At 36.4% G+C, this 20,530-nt stretch overlaps 1 protein-coding gene across 1 annotated transcript in view; it reads right to left on the bottom strand.

The window, feature by feature from the left end:
* The window catches only part of LOC107678144 (steroid hormone receptor ERR2-like), a 76,204-nt gene that overhangs the window by 52,122 nt on the left and 3,552 nt on the right, over positions 1-20,530 (bottom strand). The window contains exon 2 of the mRNA XM_016473311.1: positions 4,760-5,181. Within this exon, the coding sequence (XP_016328797.1) occupies positions 4,760-5,181 (422 nt within the window). The remainder of the gene's footprint in view (positions 1-4,759; positions 5,182-20,530) is intronic.

Genomic DNA, 20,530 nt, shown 5'->3' on the forward strand with positions numbered 1-20,530 from the left:
TCGTGTAACTCTCCTCCTCTTAATTGTCTGACCCGTCGTTCTACTCAAAGCGCTCGTTTGTTCGAGTGTCTCATCGTGGACGCTTTTGTGCATCTGTCAGTGTTTAAAGCCGAACTCTAAATATGTGATTGAGGGACGCCGCGTGTGTTTCGCCAACAGTGGGGATTTTTGGACAACTGCGATTGTTTGCCTTCACAAAGGTCCATAGACTGTTTAAAGCCGATACAACGCAGCCAATATCAGAGAATGTGTGTTTAAACACCTGACGGTCCTGAGAGCTTCTGGACTTTGAGAGTGGAGTCATGTTTGTCTTCGCAGTTATTCATAAGTCATGCCGTATGTCGAAATGAACAAATACAGTAGGGATTTAACCCTGTAAAACCTGACATGTAATATAATAGTGAAACAATGGAACAGAGCTTTTAGACAAAATATTTAAAACCAAAAAGTCTGCATATGTGTTTTTTTTTAATATCACATTTGATCCATTTATGGTTCTTATAGTCTGATACAGTGAGAATATGGAGGAAAAAAAAACAGATCAATTTTATTCAGAGACTCAAACTGAGCAAAAATATGCAATTTAGTAAAGTAAGATGAAATTCTGATAATGATAATAATGAGATCTTTATAACAGTACAGCAGATACTGACATAAAGTAATATAAATATCAGTGGTCGCTCTATATCTCCAGTAATCTGTCTCAGTAAGATGAGATTGAAATGCTCCAAACATATAATGCAGTGATTGAGAGCTGAAGAAATAAAGGCTCCTCAGAAGATGTGAGATGTTCTGGAGGCTTGTGAAGATCATTCCTCCGCTGAGGAACAGTGAAAGTAAAGCTTCTGGAAACAAACGCTCCTCAAAAGATCCTGAGGATCAGATTTGAGACTCTAAAACATGATTGATGGAGAATCAAGTAAAGCTGAGCTGCTTCAGTCCAGTAAGTGTTCATCTGGAGATATTACTGCAGTTATTCTGACGCTTACTTGATCAAAATCAGTCAAGATTTGACACGTGAAGCTCCAGCTGAAGATGAACGTTTGTACAATTACACTAAAAGAGCTTTGACTGGATAAAAAAACTCTAAACTCAATCAGAGACAGAAGACATGAGCAGATTGAGTGTGAAACAGGTTTAACAGCAAAGTTTTGATCGTGTTGATCATTTAGAAATTTGCTTTAAAGAGTTAACAACTAATCACTAAAACTCAACAATAATATTCTTATCTGTAAATGTTATATTTCATGTGAGTATTTCCATTTGTAGAACAGTGTGTCCTATACATGAGTTAAACCTAAGAAACCTCATTAATGCGTTCACACGTTTACGCATGTGTGCCATTGGGAAATGTGGGTTTGTATGCAATTAATCGATTAATGAATGAAGAAATTCCATGAAGAAATCAAGTAATAAAGTAACACTCTTAATGAGTGAGGTCCCTACATGCATGTTGCTAAAGGTTTATGAAAGCAGAGCAGTGTGACTGGTGTCAGTCAGACTCTCTCTCTCTCTGAGCCGTCACACACACACACACACACACACACACCATGTGATTAGTATCTGGTTCAGAACACACCGCTCCTCTTGTCTGTGCCAATCCAATCTGACAGTGTGATGCTGCATGTCTGTTCTGACCTGAACATCACGCACCACAGACATCTCTGCATTACAGCGCTCAGCTTAAAACACTCACAGCACTCCACAGAAAACACCGGATCTGTCCACAGAACCGAATAACCGGTCAGTCACAGATCATCCCATCCATATTCAAAAATTACATAGTTAGCTTATGCTTATAATAATTGTATGCATGCTTGAACATATACCGTATGTGAGCCTTTAACATAAATAATTGCTTTATGTTATTTTTGATTGTTTAAAGTTTGACTGTTATATAATAGTCAAACACTACATTACGTATATTAAGAAACTGAAAAGAGTCAGCGCACACAAAACTGGAAAGCACTTTCTCAGTATCACAAGCTCAAATCTGATTGGCTGATTTTACATAACTTCAGGGTATCAGTATGTGAATCGATTAAGCTTTAACAGCATTAATTAACCCCATGGTTTTCTGTATATTTATTTAGAATTGCCAAATTCCTTTGTATTGCAGAAGTGTTGTGAGTCTCCAGTTTCATTACTGAATGAATGAGTCAATGATTCAATTATTCACTCATAAAGACAAGTCACTTGTTCCCTTTCAAGGGAACTTCGAACTGCGTCCTCTAGGGGTCGCTATGGGGAACGCCTCATCGTGACCCGTGTCTGAAGTTGATCATCAGGCCCCCGGCACGACACTGCAAAATTTCCTGGACGTACGGGCTGGGCTTATGCTTTCAGGCTACCCTGTCTGGTATAGCGTATCTAGGTCGCCCTGAGGGGCCTCCTAGTCACCAGGATATCCCCTCTTGCTGAGGCATCGAGCGGGAAGTATAGAGGTGGCATTTGCAAGAACCTTCTTGTGTAATGCTGTCTCAGGCAGTGCTCCCCTCGCTTAGAGGGTCGTATTTGAGCTTGCCTCTCCCGTTTGGCCCAGTACCTCCGGGTATCTGCGATCAGATGCCTGGAAATTTAAATCTATGCTATGGTAAGTGCACACGCTAAGCTCTGTGCACTTTCTGAAACCAACATAGACCTAGAGGACGCAGTTCGAAGTTCCCTTGAAAGGGAACGTCTCAGGTTACGTATGTAACCATGGTTCCCTGAGTAGAGAACAAGACACTGCGTCCTCTAGGTTTCTTGCCATGCTTCGGACGCAAGCTTCAGACGAAGAAGTGGATGATGTGTTCTCCCGGCGCCTATTTATACTATAGTCGCACCGGTAGTGACGTCATGGCTGTCGCCAGCCAACGTGTTGATGGTGTTTTTTCAATATATGCTTCAGACACGGGTTACGACGAGGCGTTCCCCATAGCGACCCCTAGAGGACGCAGTGTCTTGTTCCCTACTCAGGGAACCATGGTTACATACGTAACCAGAGACGTTTTGTTTCTGAATGAATCAGCCATTTGAACTAATCAGTTGAATGAATGATTCAACAACTCACTCATTAAGACAGTGACTTGCTGCCACCTACTGGCTTTTAGTTGCAAATTTAGAGTACCATTTCATTAAAAAATGTAATAATAAACACAAAATAAAAATATTAATGTTTCTATATTGAATCAAAATATTTCTTTCTAAAGCATTTTTTTTTTTTTGTAATGTCTATTCAATGCCTTTCTCACGTAACAGAATAATGACTTTAAATTATCTTTTGGGGGAATTTTTTTAGCCAAATTTTTATTTTGTGATTTCATTTCGGTAAACATTTATTTCAAGCAACTAATTTTTTTTTTTGTTTGTTTGTTTTGTTTTTTTTTAGACCACACTGGTCTTGCATTTTGGTAAAAGCCCAAATCTGGTCTTGTTCTTGTTTTTGTTTTTGTTTTTTAAACCTGCCCCTAAACAGAAAACAAGCCTAACTGTGATTGTTTGGTTTACATGTCAGTCACATGGTCTCTTTCAGCTTTTGGCCAAAATGAGACACAATGAGGACCAGATTTTTTCAATGTGAAACCCTTTGGTTTGTCCATTTCTTCTGTTCTGTAATGAGAAGCGATGGTGATGTAAAGACGGCTATTTCATCCGCTCTTGCTGTCTTCTGGTCAGTGTGGTCATCTTATCATATGTCTCTGTAACAGTAAACCTCTTATAGGCGATCAAATGGATTGATTACTGTAACGTCGCTGCTGGCGCCACACCATACATCACCCTGTCCATGTCATGATAATGTCAATATGCACATTGTCTTTCTATTGACAATTGGCCATCCACGGTTCATTGTTTCTCATTCTCACATCATGAAATGAAATACGTTTATAGTGATATTAGTCTGGAAGTTTTCTTTATATGAAAATATGAGTGGTGTTTTGCACCCACTACTGATAGAGTATGATACAAACATTTTCTGTAAAGCTGCTTTGAAAAGAGCTATACAAAGATAAACTTGAGTTGACTACTGTGTTTCATTCCTGTCTTAAGCACAAATCTGATCACCAAAGCTGCATTTATCTGATCAAAAATACAGTAAAAATTTAAATATTATTACAGTTTAAAATAGCTGTTTTCTATGTGAATATCTGTTAAACTGTAATTTATTTCTGTGATCAAAGCTGTATTTTCAGCATTATTACTCCAGTCTTCAGTGTCACGTGATCTTCAGAAATCATTCTAATATGCTTTACCATTCAAAAGTTTGGAGTAAGTAAGATTTAATAATAAAAATAAATAAATAAATAAATACTTTTATTCATCAAGGATGCAATAAATTGATCTAAAGTGACAGTAAATACATGTATAATGTTACAAAAGATTTCTATTTCAAATAAATTATGTTCTTTTTAACTTTCTATTCATCTGTGAATCCTGAAAAATAAAATGTATCATGTTTTCCACAAAAATATTGTGCAGCACAACTGTTTTCAACATTGATAATAATCAGAAATGTTTCTTGAGCAGCAAATCATCATATTAGAATTATTTCTGAAGATCATGTGACACTGAAGACTGGAGTAATGATGCTGAAAATACAGCTGCGCATCACAGAAATAAATTACAGTTTAACAGATATTCACATAGAAAACAGCTGTTTTAAACTGTAATAATATTTCACAATTTTTACTGTATTTTTGATCAAATAAATGCAGCCTTGTGAATTATTCAAAACCTCTGACCTGTAGTGTGTACAAAGCAGCACATGCATATGAAATACCTTGTATTGTTCTCTTGAAGAAGGCCTTGCAGGCTTCACAGGAGGCCACACCGTAGTGATACCCCGACGCGATGTCTCCGCACACCAGGCACAGGCGTTTTGGGATGGAGTTGAGCATGTATTCGCACTTGATGGAGCCGGGGTCCTCCAGTAACGTGCTGGAACAGTCCTCGTAGCGTTTGCGGCAGGCGCTCCCTGCTGCGCTCAGCGGCCCGCCCGCCGTGAACATGGGCGGAGAGTCCAGGCCGTTGGAGTGGCTGTTGATGAGGCTGGCGTAGCCGCCGCTGGCGTCCGAATGCGCGCCGGGACTGGGGTGGCTGGCCGTGTCCACCAGAGAGGACGGACTGGAGGGCTCTGTCTTGATGTAGGAGCCACAGCTGGACGTCATGTGCCGCTCCTCAGCAGCCATCCTGTTCAGCAGCCTGAAACATACACAGCGGCGTGAGACGCAGGACGCAAATGTGACCCTGGAGCACAAAAGCAGTCTTAAGTCGCTGGGCTATATTTGTAGCAATAGCCAAAAATACACTGTATGGGTCAAAATTATTGATTTTTCTTTTAAACCATACATCAATGGAAAGCGTATTTATTCAGCTTTCAGATGATAAATTTACATTTTTCAGATGATACATTTTTTATGACTTTTTTGGTTTTGTGGTCCAGGGTCACAAATGCCTAAGTGCTGTTGGTGCCAATAAAGCTGCATTTAATATAAGATCAAAAGTACAATTAGGTGCAGTAAATGTGTTGCTCTACAGCACATTTCAGTGAAACTACCACACTCTTCCAACAAAATCCACACTGCAACCCAATTTACACAGCTCACGTGTAAGAATAGGGCTGAACAATAACAGTTAAACTGATTATTGGGATTATTTTGTTCAAAAATTATAATGGTGATTATTAATTATGATTGTTGTCATTTGAGAAATGTATTTTTATATTGTTGCAATCACATAAGCAAAACAAATCATGAGAACATCAACATGACATCTAAATGAGCTGTTTTTACTCAAGTCAAAAATAATAGTATAAAACGGATAGTCCTTGATTCTGATTGGCTGAGCCACGTTCGAAGCTGTTGTAAATTACTCTACAAACACACACCTTTGTTTACGTTTGTCTGTTGCTCGGCAACCACTTTGTTGCAACCACAACTGTTTCTGAGGAGCTACATTGTTTGGTGGAAGAATACTGTTTTTATTAATATCATTACACTTTATTTGCTCTGTTTTATTTTGTGAAACCTTACTACGTATATGGAATAACCGTTTTATAAAAGCAATAATCCCCGTGAAGCCGTGGTTTACAGTGAATTTTTAACAGCTAAGGGGGTTTTACTCCGCTTCGCGTCGTACCCAACAACGCCTCTTAGCTGTTATAAATTCACTGTAAACCACGGCTTCTTGGGGCTAATTGCTTTATTTAACATCACTGATACCTTATACGTCAATTTATATATATAAAAACAACATTTTTATGGGTTAAATCAGGTAGAAATACTTCTTTAACCCTAATAGCTCTTCAAAAAAAAAAAAAGTTATAAAACAAATTTTTATTAAAAAAAAAAAAGTTTTAGTAAGGGAACGAAACTTTGCAAATTATGTACGACCCTCATAATACACATAATCATTTATTTATTTATTTGTTTGTTTGTTTCGAGGTTCAAAAGAGAGGTATAATTATTTAAACACAAATGTTACAGGTTTCATGTTCGGGTCATTTTGGACTCAGTATGTATGAAGTACCAACAGGTGTCAAAAATACTGTTTGTAAAATTATCTGTACATTTATATTAATTAAATAAATAAATAAATGAATTCCGTCAGTTTTTAATTAATAAAAAGGGGGTAAATGCAGTAATAACATGGTAATAACATAGTAACATTTAAAACATAGTAACTTATAGTATGATTTTATTTGAAAAATATTAAATTATGACTGTTTTATAAAATGGCGATTCTTCAGATTGCAAAAACAGTATATTTTGATTATACTGTATTATATGATAAATATAATATAGATACAGCTTTCATTTGAAAACCTGTAAAACATTATGAAAACCGGTAAAACCACAAAAAAAAGATAAAACAGTGAAATTCCTAATACTAATTCCACAATGTTTTTTTTTTTTTCAGTTAAAAAATGACAACAAAAAAACATTGTATTGTGGCACAGAGTCCATTTATTCAGCAACCACAATCACAAACAATATAGTCAAGATCCATGTGCATATTTACTACAGTTCATCACTGAGAAGGACCGATTGCTTGCCAGGTTGGGAAGATAAGTAAACCACTGGGCAGAAAATGTATAGATTTAAGAGAAAAGCTCTGATTGGTGGATTTAAACTCTTGACATCTGGCAACCCCAGGCATTACAGCTATAGTGGAGGCTTGTTACCAGTGCAAGATAAACGCAATGCCAAATCAAACAATGTTTTCAGGATAAATAACTAGTACAATATCACGGGCAATTATGCTTAATGCGAGATAAGCAGAAATAATGATTGCAATTAAAATATGATTCACTGTGCAGCCCTAAATAATGTTTTAATTTGAATATGGTCCTTTAAAATAACTATGAAGACAGACATCACTCACACTTTTGCGACATCTGAATATTTACCTTCATGTTTATAGATGTTATGATTGTCATAGCAAATCAAAATATTGTCCAATATTGTCGCAAATGGATCTGCTGGAAATTATTTGAGGCTGCAAGAATCAGAAGAAAGTTCAGCAATGCTTTATGTATAATGCATTATATAGGTATTCATAATGTACTTTGTAATGCATGATATATTTCCATAAATAATTGTAACCCAAGTTAAAACACTTTATAATATTTGCAGATTCTGTGTTATATCTGAAAGTGGTTGTTTTTCATGTGAATGCATTACAGATTATACTTACTAAAGGTATGACAAAGAATAGATGAGCATTATAATGTATTATAACTGTGGTTATAATTATTCACGTGAACATACAACATGCATTACGTGTCATAATTAATGCATTACCATACTTTTACAATGCATTATATGTAAAAGCTTGTGTTACAGCAAGATTCTGGTGGAATGAATAATTCCAACCAAAGAAATCATCTTCTGAATGCTTCACATTTACAGGCACCACTGGTCACAAGCATGCACCGAATTGAAGACAAGCAGCTGAAATAGACAGAACGTGATTTATTTGACTCCAGCCTATAAATAATTAACGTTGCAGAGTGTCGCAGGGGTCATGATGGGGTTACTCAGCTTTTTTAGCTGTGGAGTCCAGGGCCAGGAGTCCGATGGATTTGATAGCATTAATAAACCTGAGCTTCCCTTGATCCCATACAAATCATGTCTTCAGGCCAAGACTCTGACGGACGCCAGCCCTGCATGTCAGTCTCACCACTGTGCTGCCAACCAGCGTTATTGTACTATCTTTAAGATATAACTAGTGTTTGTATTAATATTTAAATTTTATAATATAATATAATACTTATATATTCAATATAATTTATAACTTAATATTAATATAATAAAATATTAATATACTTGTTTTAATATTTTCAGTTTTTATTTTTATTTTAGTTTTAGGAATTTTGTTGTTTTTGTTATTTTTATTAGCTTTTTATTTTATTAGATTTTATTTTTAGATTTTATTCATTTTTATTTTAGTTTTAGTAATACCTATTTTAGTACCTCAAGTTAAACTACATGAAAATGAGAAATGTTGCTTTAGCAACTAGATAAAATAAAGTTTTTTTACATTTTATTTCAGTTAAAGTTTATTTTTTTTGAAGTAACAAAACGTTTTTAATGGTTTTCGTTTTAGTTTAACGTTCATGCATAAATATATATATATATATATATATATTTTTTAATATTAAAATTAAAATACGAACTCAACACTGTAAGTGAGCAGCATGACTTGGTGAAACTCCTTTAGATGAAAGAGCTGAGAGAGCGCAGGCCTCCTTTAGACAGATTTAATTGTAAGTGCGGGTGATGCTGGGTTCAAGGCCGGGGGTCGAAGGTCAACTTTATTTTCTCGTCCTGGTTTCCCGTGCCCATGGAGATGGGGTCAGCGTGTCAAATTAAATCTCATTGCAGTGTTTCACTGCCTCTTGTGTCATGTATATTCAACGCTGCGGCAGGTGCCACCACCTCTGGAAATTCATAGAAAGGTTAACGGCTAAAATAAATAATAAAAAATAGCTCCTTGTTAAAACACTGACCTTGTGAAAAAAAGGCCTGTGCCAGAAAGCGTGATGGCTGTGTCCTGAACGCTGCACAGAGACTACAGCCGGATATCAGCGGAAGCTAAAAAAAGGCCTGTGCCAGAGAGCGTGTGATGGCTGTGTCCTGAACGCTGCACAGAGACTACAGCCGGATATCAGCGGAAGCTCGCCGAGTGCTACATAAAACGCCTTCAGTGAGTAAATAAAGCTCGCTAGTCAGTGATTTGATGAAGAACTGCAGCTGAAGTCTGAGAATGATCTGACCGATGCAAGTAACACGCTTATTCAGTTCAGGATTACTAAAGAAATGAAATATCAGTTGTTTATCTAGGATTTTTTTTTGTGGAGGTATGTGGAATATTTATCGCAAAACAAAGCATCTTCACTATGACTCCTGCTTTCAGTCACAAATATGCAATGAAAAAAAAAGAATGCTATTTTCAAAATATATATTATATATAATAAATATATTATAGTATGTCATATTATAAATAATATATTTAGAAATAATGCAAAACAGTTTCACGACTGGAAAAAAGTTTTAGACTGTGGTTTGTTGTCTTGAATCAACATTGATGATAATAAATGTATGATAAAACAAATATAGATAAAGCCCCTTACATTATATTCTTTGCTTGTTTAGTCACTTCAGAAAATTTTATTTACACTCTGGGCCCGGCAGGAGACAAACCGAGCTCGTGAAAAGCAGGAGGCTGTTCCTGTGCTGAAGAGTCAAACCTTTAGTGTTTGTTTAGAGCTGCTGAATAAAGATGAATGCGTGTGCACCTTTCTGCACATTCACTTCATTTATTAACAGCCATATATTAGAATCAGCGGCATGCAGGGCAATTCCATTTAGGCTTTATTTCGAAACTTCAAGGGGAGCTTAACCCCAGGTCAAAGGTCACGCTGAAGGTGACACTTAGCATAATTACATAAATGTCTGAATGGCTTTATGTTCATAAATAAAACATGCGCTCAGCAGAGAGTTTCTACAGCATCAGTACTGCATTCTGTGAGTCTGATAGTACTGAAAATATGTCAAATATGACAAAATATGACATCTCCTGCTAAATATCTGATCTTATGACTGTTCATAAACATAAATGATTCAGTTGCAACTCCTTAAAGATTTCCAGCACATTTAAGGAAGACTTCAAAACACTTTAACTTAAAAAAAAAGGTTAAAAAAGAAACAAAAAACTAAACTTTTTCTAAATTATTATTAAAACTCGGTAACACTTTACAATAAAGTCCCATTAGTTAATGCACTAAAATTAACTAGCAATGAGCAATACATTTGTTACAATATTTATATTTGTTAATGTTAGTTAATACAAATGCAATCATTCATTTTTATTTCATGTTGTCAGGTTGATTAAATATTATTAACAGATATTTTAACAGACAGCTTTTGATTTTTAATAACGTATTAGTAAAGGTTAAAATTATCATTAACTAAGATTATTTATTTATTTAGCATATTACAGTTATTACATACAGACACTAATTTAAACCCAATAACTCAAGAGTTGTGATTCATGAGTTTGCGACTGATTCACTGAAAGAATCAGTTCATAGGAGTCATTCTTCAGTGAATCAGACTACTCTGGTATTCACTGTGTTTACTGCATGAAACTAAAGACGACAACGCAGTAGTTGATTTGTAGTCTTTGTATTATTTTATAAGTCCTTCTTTCTCATCTCATTCATCTCTGATAAAGCAAAATTTCTCCGGTAGATTCATAACTCTGCAGGAAACCGTGTTTTTTACATTTACAAAGAATGCATTTTGCAGACACCTTTATCTAAAGCGACTTGCATTGCATTCGAGGAACACATTTTATTCGCTCATGCGTTCTCTGGGAATCAAACCCATGACTACTGCTCTACTGACTGAACTACAGGATTGCTGTAGAAATATAACTTAGCAACATGCAGAATGGAGGCAGTGAAATTCTTCCCACTGCTACAGTGACGTGAGTTTCTGTTTGCCGGCGTGTTTAACCCCGTGTCATTCCGGCCTCCTGTCGCTGTGTCAGGTGGAGTCAAGGACCGTTCACTTCCTCGGGCCGATCCCCTCACGTCTGCTTTTGTTCTCAGTCAACCCATTTAAATTCATGCTGAGTGGAGCCCACCGAGCATCATGTTCAGTCCGGCCCTAATCTGATTCCAGCCGCTCACACTAACAGAATTTCAGCCGCTGTAATAGAATTGCACTACCGCCACAGAGCTGGACACCAGTTCACTGAAGATCTCGTGCCGCAGCTCCCCAGAAAACGTCAGCTTTGCTCTGAAGTCTTCAACTATTCTAGATCTCCGCCGTCAGACTACCATCAGTGAATATGAACATTAAACACGCCTATTTGATCATCCAAGCAATTTATATAACTACTGTATATGCGAATTTATACAACACCATCATATTACTTAGCCCTACACTTAAAACATTTGGGGCAGGATTTACTAGTAAATTTCACAAAATAAATAATTAATAATATTAATAAATAAAATAAAACAATAAAATAAATAAATGCAAAGTAACACACGGAATTAAATGTGAAATGTTAAATGATTCTGTTATGCAACAGATGAATTTGTTTACATTTTGCTTGTTTTTGTAAAGCTGAAATGCATGTGATTTTAAGTAAAGGTATATTGTAGATTTCATTGTAATCATCTTTTCATCAATACCAGTTTATTTTAAATGTTTCTGTGGTGTCACAAATGATTCTATCACTAAAAAACATTTATAATGTAACAAAAGATTTCTATTTCAAATAAATGCTGTTCTTTTGAACTTTCTATTCATCTGTGAATCCAGAAAAATAAAATGCATCACAGTTTACACAAAATATATGTTATACATACACAATGTATGTTGATAATACATTGCTAATAATCAGAAATGTTTCTCGAGCAGCAAATCAGCATATTAGAATGATTTCTGAAGATCATGTGACACTGAAGACTGGAGTAATGATGCTGAAAATACAGCTGCGCATCACAGAAATACATTACAGTTTAACACATTCACATAGAAAACATCTATTTTAAATTGAAATAATATTTCGCAATTTTTACTGTATTTTTCCATCAAAAAAATGCACCCTTGGAATGGTAAAATATAACTTTTACTAGTGCATATATAGAAGTTAAAAGCTGAAAGCCATATGCATTCTTCTAATGCAGTGAGCCTTTCATATTTGAGTCTCATAGAGTCAGAGGGTTCATAACAGGCTCTCTCACGCACACACACACACACGCGCGCACACACACACGCGCACACACACACGTGCGCACACACATGCACACGCACACACACACACACGCCCAGCGAGGTGGAGGGGAGATCGGTCAGAGGGCCGCAGCTGATGGGCTGATAAAGGAACTCAATTAACTCCTAACATGCTCTCGTGCTCGTCTCCCCATCAAGCCGGGCTCATGCAAATACAAATATTCTGAATTTAGGCTATTTAATTTGTTGTCCGAGCAGTGGACTGTTTCGTTATGTGTGTACAGATCTCTATTTCATCGCTGCAAATGAAATGGGGTTCGTTCAGGGCTCCGGGCGAGCGGAGCGAGAGCCCACTGAGGGCCACTTGGAAATGTCTGCCCATAAAAAGGCCCCGGGTTAACAGCTACCGAGGGAATACGGGGCTCAGGCCGTTCACTCATGTGTGTGAGTGAAGCGTGGTAACAGGGGTAAGCAGCATTCGCTCAGGCCCCTGGGAGCCGTTTTAATCTGCGGGCCACAGCGGAGAGCCGCTCATTCATTAGTGCAGAGATAAACAGAGAGAAGGGGAAAGGTGAGGACGAGCACTTTGTTAAAAAGCGAAGGAGGAATTTGACAAGGATTTATGAGCGACTGATCTAAGGAGGTGGAACACAGCCAATGAGAAATGGACTGAGAGAGAGGAAGAGCGCTTGCTGATCGTGATTTTGCCCTTCAAACATCAACAACCAGGCTTCTGTGATGTTTTCAGCATCGTCGTGATTTCAATGTAAAAATATCACCAGGGTAAAGTTATTTCTATCTCATCAGTACGAATGAGCTCAACTGGCGATAGTAATGCTGAGGTCATGGGTAGCCACAGAAATGTGTAGCTTGGATGCACTGAAGTCACTTCAGATAAAAGCATCAACTGAATGCATGCAGGTAAATTATTCCTAATGTAAAGAAACATTGACACATAATGCGTCCATCAATTTCAGGTTGAAATGTATGTGATTTTAAGTTGTAGATATATTTTTTACTAATCTTTTCATCAATACTACATTTTAAATGGTGCTATGGTGTGACAAATTCATTTTTTAAAGTAGAAATATTCAGATAAAAGCATCTACCAAATGCATTCATGTAAATGATTCAAAATGTAAAACCAAATTACTTATTTTTTGGGGGGAAAAATATGTAAATATAAGGATAATTGACAAGTTGAAATGTATGTGATTTAAGTAAAAACATTTTTTAGAATTCATTAAATTTTTTTCAGCACTTTTTTCTACACTAGCTTGTTTTAAATGGTCCTGTGGTAACAAATGATCCTCTGATTAATGATGTTCATCCCTACCCATAATTCCATATCACCTCTTGTTTTTGCATTTTTTTAATTGACAGCATAAAATTAAAATAACTGATGAAAGTGGTGATGCATCAAGTACAGCTGAAATGTTTAGTATTATTTTCTGTTGCAACAGAGATTTGTGTACCTCTCTCAAAATACATAATTATGCATGCAAATATGCATAAAATAAATATTCTGTATGTATTTATTCATACATTTTTTATAAACATTAAGCTATTTTTCCTACAACATCAAAATACATAATTTTGCAGTGAGAGAAAAGCTTAATAAAAATACATAATTATGCATGCAAATATGCATAAAATAAATATTCTGTATGTATTTATTCATAAATTTTTTATAAACATTAAGCTATTTTTCCTACAACATCAAAATACATAATTTTGCAGTGAGAGAAAAGCTTAATGTAATTCATGACAACCCCCATCTAAATTTTTTCCTTGCATTATAAAGTAATTTCTGTGGTTGAGGCCAGTGAAAGAGCAAGTAACGATCTCAACAACTAGTCTGACCGTCCAGCAGAAAAACTCCTCACTGAATGAAGGAGACGCTGAGAGTTTGAGTCGTGGAGGGAGAAAAAAAGAGAAGGAGTGAAGAAAACAACAAGGTGAGAGGGAGACAGATGGATATTGGGTGACGGTGCCCGGTTACTGCAGGAGGAGAGACCGGCCCGGCCCAATTAAACTCCTGGGCCAAGGATTAAATTTAGTCCGTCTGCCTCGCATCGCCTCTGCAGCCTTTATCAAACTAGCTCAGCCGCAACAACACCGCGACGTCCCGCTGCAGGCCCAGAAACAGATCACATCTATCGATCCCCGGATGTGGGGGAGGAGAGACGCGCGCATCAGGTCTCTAACTAGCGCTCTCATGCTGTAGGAAACATCACACAGAACTGGCAGCCATTGGCCTGTTAGCCCTAGCAAACCCATCTCATGCTCAAAAATGACAGCTTGCTCAAATCAAAGGAAAAACACCAAACTCCAGACTAGCCTCCCAATAACTTCAAGTAAATTTACACAGTGTTGGACAGTCACTAACTAACAACACTCAACTGCATTGCTTTAGTAACAAGACACTTTTCAGACGAGTAGCAGCAAAGTGCGATAAAACACAACATCTGTTTTTTGTCACACTTTATAGACGTAAACTGGTCTTAACTGCATCATTTTAAAGAATCGGTTTATTTGGATGATTCATTTCAATGAACTGCCTCAAAAATAAAAACAATTATTTATGAATTTATTTATTTTCTGTATACGTCTTTAGTTAAAAGCTGCTGTTTATCATTACATTTCTGACTTAGTAAAATAAAGGATGGGGATTTTTACTTATTTGTCACAGTACGTGTGTGTGTGTGTGTGTGTGTGTGTGTGTACTATATTAGATCAGGAAGAAAAAAGGAAAAAACAAATGCTTATATAATTTAATATAAATAACATAACAATAACATAGAACAATAAATTATGATAATATAACAAAAAAAAAAAGTTTTTCTTTCCCCGGAATTAATAAATACATTCATTACATAATATATAATATAATGTAAACAGACAAACAAATAAATAAATAAAAATCATCTCTCCCCAAAATTAAGTATTTTGATGTTGTAGGAAAAACAACATCAGGAAAAAAATATCTTAATGTTTACAAAATAAATAAATACAGAATATATTTAATGGATATTTAGTTTTCTAATATACAATATTTAAGCCAGTTTACCCCATATTTCCCCAAAGTGATGTATTTTGAGAGTTACACAAACATCTATTGCAACAGAAAAGAGAAGCTATTAAGTATTTCAGTGTGTGTGTGTGTGTGTGTGTGTGTGTGTGTGTCTGTGTGTGTGTGTGTGTGTGTCTGTGTGTGTGTGTGTTTGTGTCTGTGTGTGTGTAAATCTGATGATTATATATTTAAAAAGATATTGTCCAGTTGAATAGCTTTAATGTACTTTTTTGAGTAGTTTGTAGCTTCCCAAGTGATGCGGTTTCAAAATAATATGCACATATACTGTATAATAAAGGGGTGTAAGTCAGGCAGTATAACGAGTACGGCGGTGAAAGAGTTAACATGTAAAAGTGTGTGAGCCCAACGGTAAAGCTCCCTCTTGAATTGAACAGTTCATCATGTGAAAAAGTAGTTCATTCCTCGCGTGGAGCACACTTGGGAAGGTTTTTTTTTTAAATCGTTCCCCTTTTTTCCCTCTTTACACTAGAAATAATGCATATTCCTCATTTTTCTGCTAAATAATTAGCTGCCAAATCAAATAGGCTCCTAATGTAAGACACAGAGCCAGATGAGTATATGATTCATGTCGTCTGAACAAGACCGTCTTATACTGTGTGTGTACGGCTTGACACATTTATTTGCACAAACACCCTCACGTATAAAGATAAACCATGAACGTCTATTTTCATACTGTCTTCAAGCCTGCAATTACATAATGCCGTAACAATCCTAAAGCATGAGACAGAAACATCAGATGACGTGAGTCCTGCATTATGAGATGCGTACGCCACTGAACGAGTCCATCAGCGTTACAGTAACGTGTGTGAATTACAGCTGACGCAATGCATGAAATCACACGCTCATCTTCAACACAAATCTGAACTCCAACACACCAACATATGCATGCATCTTCCCTCGTAAGCAAATACAACACAGTTCAGCTCAGAAAATCAGATATTTACATAAGATTCTCAACCTTTCCTAAATTAACTTGGGAGAAATTACATTAAGCTAACAAAATTAATAATATTATGATTATATTAGAAATTCTATAGCAGTTTCTGCACGTGTTTTGTAGAGAGGCTGGGTGATAAAGTTTATATATATATACATTTTCACTTATATGAACCTATACACCAATGCATAATAATGTGCAAGAATAGCAACTTTTATTTTTAACTTGACATGCTGACACTGATTCAGTTGATAAACTGTCGGAGAAGGACGCAAAAATCATCACAAGCACTGACAGCGAGAGACTGTTTAGGACTGCATCGCATGTCTTCGATGAGAAGAGGAAGGGGTGATTGTTGCTGGTATGATGATTGAAATCACGAAATAGCCTTAAACAATTAAATACACTGCAGAACGTTATGTTTTCACGCTCGAATTGCATGTATTCTGCTTGTTAACCAGGGTTCGAAGTCCAAAGCGCGAGGAAAATCTGCGCTGAAACAGTGTTACTCGTCAGTTGCTCAGTCACATTTTTATGAATTTTTACAAGGCATGTGACAATGCGATACGTGCATATTTGTAATGAGACTCATTTATAAATCTGCTGTTGTCAACAAAACGAAGCATTGAAGTCTTCCTGCGCATTTCCGCCAAAATAAAAGTTGAGAAAAAGCAAGAACTCTATCAACATTCATAAATGTTAGTATTGTAATTTTACTGTTAATAAAATAAAAAGTAAGACAATAATAATGATACTAATTACAACAGCTCTGTTAATACATTTATAATAACATACACACATAGCGTTCAAATTAGGATCTGTAATATTTTCTAATGTTTTAAAAGAAGGCTCTTCTGCTCAGCAAGGCTGCGTTTAATTGTACAGTAAAAAATACATGCCTGATTCAAGAAGGGGGTCTGATGGCCAAAAAATATTATTTTACCAACTTATTCATTTTAAGTTAAATTGTGCTTTGTTGGTATAGTGTCTGCTAGAATGTTAAAAATGTTCAGTGTTAAATATTTTTAAATTGTTGTTTTGTAATTGATTTTTTCTTTGTAAAGCAAGACAAAACGGTAAAAAGCACATTTTGGCTATTTCATTTCTGCAATGGTGAAAAAAAATTGGCAAAATACATGGGGGGAAAAAACTCGAAAAACCGTGTTCGGCCTTCGGCCCAGTGTTTCATTTTGTTCGGTTTTGGCTTTGGCTTCAGCCAAGAATTTTCATTTCGGTGCATTGCTACAAATAAAGTTTTCCATGTCATCTGACTGCAGCTCACCTTCATGAACGCAGCAGATTTCCATTGTAATGTCCTCTGATGATCTGTGAGCGTTCACAGGTCAACACGAGAGCAGACGCTGAATAACAGACTCTGATTCACATGACGCAGATATCATCACCTGCACACCGAATTAAAGCACCTTCCCACAGACAGAGACCAGCAAAGTCTTGTAGACGATGAAGAGTACACGAATACAGAAACACGCAAAATGCAGTTTTGCAGTTAGAATCGCAAAATAAATAATCTTATCAACTTTGTATCTCCTTGTTTTGTCGTGTGTCCAGTGAACAGTATTTTGAGACCAGCTGGTAATATTAGACAGATGTCAACATGCAACTGTTGAGTGACGGAAGCACTGCTCTAAAACACTTGTGTGTTAACAATAGACTTACTATTTAACTCTCACTATTTCTATCTTGCTGAGTGCAGTCAAGCACTGTAAATGTGAATATGTAAACACTGACACTTGGATTGACAAACAACTAACAACACATCAGAATAACACCATTTAAGATAACAATAATACTTTAAAGGTGAATTGTGCCTTTCTGCAGCAAAACTGAATTGCCCGTCAAACACTAAGCCCCGCCCCCAAACTCACGTCATTGGTTGAATCAGAAGTTGACATGTCGGGCCTCTCAAACAAACAGATCATTCGCAATGTTTCACTCTTCAGGTGAAACCATATGAACATAAACTACCATTTAAAAGTCTGGGGTCAGTAAGATTTAAAAAATAAGAAAAATGTTTGTTTTACTCAGCAAGGACACTTTAAATTGATCAAAAGTGACAGTAAAGACATTTATAAAGCTACAAAAGATTTCTATTTCAAATAAATGCTCTTCTTTTGAACCATCTATTCATCTGTGAATCCTGAAAAATAAAATGTACCACCGTTTTCCACAAAAATATTGTGCAGCACATCTGTTTTCAACACTGATAATAATCAGAAATGTTTCTCGAGCAGCAAATCAGCATATTAGAATGATTTCTGAAGATCATGTGACACTGAAGACTGGAGTAATGATGCTGAAAATACAGCTTTGATCTCAGAAATAAATTACAGTTTAACAGAGATTCACATAAAAAAACAGTTGTTTTAAATTGTAATAATATTTCACAATTTTTACTGTATTTTTGATCAAATAAATGCAGCCTCAATGAGCAGAAGAGACTTCTTTCAAAAACATTTTATCATTTTACTGACCCCAAAATTTATATAAAATACTTTTGTTTTATTAATAGATATGCATGCAAACCAAGCGCGCAGGGACAGAAGATCCAGTCTCAAACTACAGAATCCTAAAAGACTCACTGGGTATCTCACACACCTGTGGCGACATCATTTCCTTTCCTAAATCCCACCCAGTTCCTGGCGCTTCCATTCCTGCCAGCAGTGCAGGTAATGACTGTGTCTCGGACGCAGCACACTCTGGCTGTCAGCTGGAATCAGAGCTGCAATGGTGACAGACCGTTTCAATATTGATTTCATAAATAAACAGAGCTAACCATCGATCCTAGTGTTATTTTGCATTTCAATTACTGCTCAGAAACATAACCTTCAAACAACTGGCCGCTCAATACCAATACCATTCTCTGATAAACGCCTGCGTGCCGCCCCGCGGACATTCGGCCTCACGTTTTTTCTCCCCTCCTCTCCAAAGTGTAAATTAGCGGACTTAGCATTTTCCCCCCGCAACATTTGATTACCGAGCAAATCAGGACGCGGTGCTCGGATTATTTACTCAGTGCGTGGGATTGATGCAAAGAGAGAGCAAGTGCTGCGGACGGGCCGCACGTTAGCGATGTGAGATGCATATTTGCATTCCGTTGCATGTGTAGCTTTACATGCGACCCGGGTTATAATAGCTAACTAAAACAAAACAACAAAAATAAAATTATATATATATATATATATATATATGTAATTAATCTATTCAAAAATATAAAAGCCTAACTTATTTTATTTCAGCTAGTTGCCAAAGCAAATTTCTCATTTTCATTTAGTTTAAGTTGATTTACTAAAATAACTAAAATTAAAATAAAAATGAATACAAACTATATAGACCTATTTAAAAAAAAGACAAAAACACACAACAAAATTACTAAAACCTTAACTAAAATGAGATGAAAACTGAAAATATCAAAAATGAAAACTAATTTAAAATAAATGCTGTCATATTGCTTAAATACAGTAGATTTCAAAAAGTAAATGTTTTAATTGTAAAAGTTTTTAATGGTGATATTAAAAATTTAAAAGACTGCAACTTTGTAAATAACTTTGTAAAACTGTCATGCTAAAGTTAGTATTTGTTACAGACAAGCCCTGCTGTCAATAGCATCGCTGCTTCCTCTGTGGTCTCCTCTGAGTGAGTGAGTGAGTGAGTGTGTGTGTGTGTGTGTGTGTGTGTGTGTGTGTGTGACAGGCTCCTGCCCGCAGTGCAGGCAATGACCGTCTCAGCCGTGGCACACTCAGTTTGGCTGTCAGCTGGAATCAGAGCTGCAATGGTGACAGACCGTTTCAATATTGATTTCATAAATAAACAGAGCTAACCATCGATCCTAGTGTTATTTTGCATTTCAATTACTGCTCAGAAACATAACCTTCAAACAACTGGCCGCTCAATACCAATACCATTCTCTGATAAACGCCTGCGTGCCGCCCCGCGGACATTCGGCCTCACGTTTTTTCTCCCCTCTTCTCCAAAGTGTAAATTAGCGGACTTAGCATTTTCCCCCTGCAACATTTGATTACCGAGCAAATCAGGACGCGGTGCTCGGATTATTTACTCAGTGCGTGGGATTGATGCAAAGAGAGAGCAAGTGCTGCGGACGGGCCGCACGTTAGCGATGTGAGATGCATATTTGCATTCCGTTGCATGTGTAGCTTTACATGCGACCCGGGTTATAATAGCTAACTAAAACAAAACAACAAAAATAAAATTATATATATATATATATATATATATGTAATTAATCTATTC

Source organism: Sinocyclocheilus anshuiensis, unplaced genomic scaffold, assembly GCF_001515605.1.
Source record: "Sinocyclocheilus anshuiensis isolate Anshui unplaced genomic scaffold, SAMN03320099.WGS_v1.1 scaffold1069, whole genome shotgun sequence".
In the NCBI taxonomy this organism is placed as follows: Eukaryota; Metazoa; Chordata; class Actinopteri; order Cypriniformes; family Cyprinidae; genus Sinocyclocheilus; species Sinocyclocheilus anshuiensis.